General features: G+C 38.1%; 1 protein-coding gene across 1 annotated transcript; it reads left to right on the top strand.

Annotated features, from left to right (window-relative positions):
• The first annotated feature begins 2,420 nt into the window (after window positions 1–2,420).
• Window positions 2,421–3,980, top strand: rgs5b (regulator of G protein signaling 5b). Its single transcript, XM_062428832.1, has 5 exons — window positions 2,421–2,643; window positions 2,762–2,851; window positions 2,953–3,014; window positions 3,109–3,272; window positions 3,383–3,980. The coding sequence occupies exons 1-5, from the start codon at window positions 2,600–2,602 to the stop codon at window positions 3,557–3,559; spliced, it is 537 nt and encodes a 178-aa protein (XP_062284816.1). The 5' UTR covers window positions 2,421–2,599; the 3' UTR covers window positions 3,560–3,980.
• The last annotated feature ends 501 nt before the right edge of the window (window positions 3,981–4,481 follow it).

The following is a 4,481-nucleotide window of genomic DNA, read 5'->3' as shown; positions in this document are numbered from 1 at the left end:
GGTCCTGTAAAGACAGACAAAAATAATCGACCAGACAGTGACGTTGCAATCTATTCCTTATGACACATGCAACACAAACTCACACATTAGTGTTACTATTATTATTGCGGACCTTCTTTGACTCTTGCAAAAGTTATTCCTCCATTGAGAATTGATAGGATTATAATAAAGAGGTAAATAAAGAAGTTAATCAACTTTTGGACACACTGAATAATTGTTTGTCTATAAAACAGTTCAGTTGTGTTGGGTGAACTGTTTGGGGACGGCTAATAAACATATTATTACTTACTTATTTACTCTTTTAGGGGCCATTCACAAACATCCTCCACCTCCATCCTCCTCCACTCCTGGACATTTCTACCAGGACACCTCTTCTCCAGCTGTTCCCTCTTCGTTCAACTTCCAGGCTTCTCAGGTGATGTTTATGGCAGGTTTTCTGAGCGTGTGTCCAATCCAACTTCACTTTCTCCTTCAAATCTGTAAGTCAATGGAATCCTGCCTTGTTCTTTTCAACAAGTCCACATTACTTACTTCATCTCTCCACCAGATGTTTAGTATTCTCCTGAAGCAAGTGTTAATTATTGTTTGCAGCCTGTTTGTTGTGTGATTTGTTGATTTCCATGTCTCTGATCTGTACAGCAACACCTGCTTCACATCGGAGTTAAAAATGCATATTTTGGTATTGAGTGATTTGTTTTGAGCTCCAAATCGTCCTGAGCATGTTAAACTCCATCCCAGCCTTAAAACTCTTTTTGGGTCAGAATATCTCCCTCCGTTGGTGTCCACAACACTGAGTATGTGTGTGAATACTTCTACTGTACCTCTTCTACGGTAGTGCTGTGCGTGAGGGTAGGGCTGTTGGTTTTGGAGTGAATCTGTTTTCTTTGCATATGTATCTACATGTGAAGGGAGAACTATGTTGTCCATGAAGTCAAGTTAATTCAGATGCTCCCACATTGTCAACTTAATCCAAATCCCAATTTATTTTGCCTTCAATTGTTTCCCTCGTGCTTCAGTCAATTGTCAGGAGGGTTAGGGTTAGGGTTAAGGTTAGGGTTAGGAAAATGAAAGTAGACGTCCCTGCTTGACACCCGTCTTGACATTAAACACTGGTATGCAAGCATTACTGTATGAAAAAAAAACATCATAAGCACTGCTGGAAATTATTAAACCGTAATACAAAATACAAAAGAGCATAAAAATAAGCATTGTATGCTCTTTTGTATGTCGTTTTACTGTTTGTATTACTATTTAATCATCTCCTGCTGTGCTTTCCTTTGTTTTTTTCATTCTTAATTCTGTGTTTGCTTTATAGTATTTTCATCTTTATATAGTGATGTAATCTTCTATTCTTTTTACGTATGCTTTGCAATAAAAGCTCTTGTGTATAACAGATAATATTCATGAATAAATAAGCAACAAGTTCAAAAAATAAATCGCCTCTAATTATGTTTTGATTTTTTCAAACTCAGCAAATCTACTTGATCAGGAAAAAATAAGGTAATAAACCCACTACTGTCATAAAACTTTGATTTAAATATTGCAACATCCTTAGTAGTACGGAAATATGATTATCCAGAGAAGAACACTGAGAAAACGGCTGACTGATAAAATAGATTTTACATTGTTTAATGTTCTGTAACATTTAGTATTTCATATCCTGCTATTTTATACTAATAGTCCACTGTATTTCAGGGGGAAACATTATGTTTTATATTTTATATATTATAAGATATTCATACACAACACATTCAGTATGATCAGCTTTTGGAATACAATGCATGGAATACATTATGTGTTACTTCTTAATACCTCAATAATAGTTATCCATCAATACAATATACTGATATATCACCCTGAAAGGGGCAATTCTCAAAAACAAGTACTTTTACCTTTGATACATAAACTGTATTTTGTACTTTGCTGATAAGATAATACAATAACAGAATATTTTTGCATTGTGATATTACAACTTTTACTTAAATAAAGGGCTTGCTTACTGTCCAAATCAGCTAATATGGGTCATTTTGGAAACCCCTGACAAACAGCCTGTTCAATTCTGATAACATAAGTCATGAGACTAAACTTAGATTCAGTGAATGAGATGAAAAATGGAAAAAAGTCCTCAGTTTTGGGGGATTTTCTGTCCTTGTGAGAACGTCTGGTCCCCTTCACAAGTAGTGAAATACACACATAAACGCTCACACATTCACACAAACACACACACACACACATTCACATTCACAAGCACTTTCACCCAGTGACCACAGAGATGTTTAAAAGCTGTGAAGTAATACAGTCCCAGTAAGAATCACACATTGTCTCTTTTTTTTCTCTCTCTCTCTCTTGTGAGGAAGTTGTTCGGAGGAAAATCAGGAGTCTCCTCATCCTCCCACATGTCTTGTTTCATTGGCTGAGAGGCGTGATGTCACAGAGTGGACTACCCTATAAAAAGCCACTCTCCCACACAAACGGCAGACCAGCTCAGAGCTAACTCAGTTGTAACAAGACAGGAAAGCTGAGTACTACACTACATACCTTACAAGCAACTGTCAAAACCTTTGGAAATATTAACCAGCAAGCAGGATAACATCTCATCATGTGCAGAGGACTCGACTCGCTGCCTATCACCTGCCTAGAGAGGTGAGCTGACATTTATGCTGTGCACTTTTAGAAGGAGAAGTAGAAGCAGATTGTATATCTCTCAGTTTTATGTGTAACCTGGTTGTTTTTGTGACATTTTCTTTCTTTATTGTCGCAGGGCAAAGGAGCTGAAAGCTTTGTTTGGAAGTTTACTGCAGAAGTCAGATCACAGCATCACTGGGCAGTTAAAGAAAAGTGAGAGGCTGAGGTAAGACAAACAAACTTTTCTTTTTTAGCATACAGTATGTGAGTTCACAGCACATAAAGTTGATTTTTAGGATTTTTATTAATTATATTTTTCTATTGTAGGTTAAATGTTGATGAGCCTCTGAAATGGAAGGAGTCATTCGAGAAACTTCTGACCAGCCAAAGTAAGTAGTTTCCAGATCACACTTGATGCCATCTTTCCAGATGCTGATGACTACCAGATGTTAACCGCCACTCTCTCCTCTTTTCTGTTCCCAGATGGACTGTGTTTATTCAGAGCCTTCCTCGTCTCAGAGTTTAGTGAGGAGAACATCGCCTTCTACTTAGCATGTGAGGACTTCAAGGCGACTAAATCTTCAAAACTGGCCGCCAAGGCTAAGAAAATCTACGATGAGTTCATTGGCTCAGATGCACCACGAGAGGTGATTGTCAAATAACCAAAAGTGGACACATTAGTTATGTGTTGTTGAATGAATATGAGGTTCTGTAAAAGATTGATATTCATCTGTTTACCTCTTCTGTTCCCCAACAGGTAAATCTTGACCATCTGACTAAAGCGATCACCAAGGAGAACATGGAGCAGCCCAGCCAGTCCTGTTTCAAACAGGCCCAGGCCAAAATCTACAACCTGATGGAGAAGGACTGCTACCCTCGTTTCCTGAAGTCCTCCACATACTTGGAGCTTAGCAGAAAGACCAAGACAGGCTAAATGACTTCATGAAACAATGAGATGCGATCACTCCTCAAAGTGACATAAATAAGCTTACTGACGCACAGCAGAGACTGGAAAGGCTACAGGCGGAACACATACCTCAAGTGAAGGAGTTTCGTGAAGGGCTGTGGAGTTATTTTGAAGACCGGAAGTTCCACAGATCGGGGTCCGAGCTGGGAGCTGAAGGACACGTGAAGCTGTGAGAAGACACTGACACAGACTGAATTCCAGTCTGACTCTGAAAGAGACACCTGTACTGTACATACAAGTGTTGCTTGAAGCCAGATGTGGCATAAATTATTATTAAGAAAAAAGTGGCTTTCACACAACAAAACTACCACTGGGAGAGCTCATCTCCCCTGCATTAATGTTTATTTATTTTCTATTTATTAGTACATTTTTATTTTGTCAATGTCTGCTGTTTTAAGGAATTTGTATTTTGTATGTTTTTTATCTGAAGGACTGTATGTAAAAGGTAAAAGCAATGAATAAAGGATTACCAATTTACAGAGACAAAAGATTACTCATTGTGTTATTCCATGGAAAATGCTGTTGTAGGCTAAATGGAAGTGGTTACCGAAGTCATAAAAAATGTAGGAGGCAAAAGAAGAAGACGTGCTCATGTGCACTCTTATAGTTTCCAACTAATCTGTCGCCTCTGTGGTTCCACTTCACACTTAGGTGAGGAGATGACTCCTTTACTCTGGAATTACAGTGAATGGAATAATTGGAGAGAGTGTGTGCATGTGTTTTTCTTTTTGTTATAGAAATAGAAAAACTCTGTGTTTGACCCTTAGAGAGAAATCAAGGGTCAGGTAATTTTGGTCAGTGTTTACATTTACAGGAACACAGACGGTCCTGAATGTAGATAGATAGACTACTTCTTTTATTAAACTTTAAAAACCAGAGACACACATCA

This window comes from Scomber scombrus, chromosome 11, assembly GCF_963691925.1.
Source record: "Scomber scombrus chromosome 11, fScoSco1.1, whole genome shotgun sequence".
NCBI lineage: Eukaryota > Metazoa > Chordata > Actinopteri > Scombriformes > Scombridae > Scomber > Scomber scombrus.
This window is presented reverse-complemented; position numbering and strand designations above follow the sequence as displayed.

Excerpts from the sequence above, each read along its gene's own strand:
- rgs5b (XM_062428832.1), top strand. The coding sequence starts at position 2,600 with ATGTGCAGAGGACTCGACTCGCTGCCTATCACCTGCCTAGAGAG. Across the intron at positions 2,852-2,952 it reads AAGAAAAGTGAGAGGCTGAG|GTTAAATGTTGATGAGCCTC; the intron begins GTAAGACAAACA and ends TTTCTATTGTAG. Across the intron at positions 3,273-3,382 it reads GCTCAGATGCACCACGAGAG|GTAAATCTTGACCATCTGAC; the intron begins GTGATTGTCAAA and ends GTTCCCCAACAG.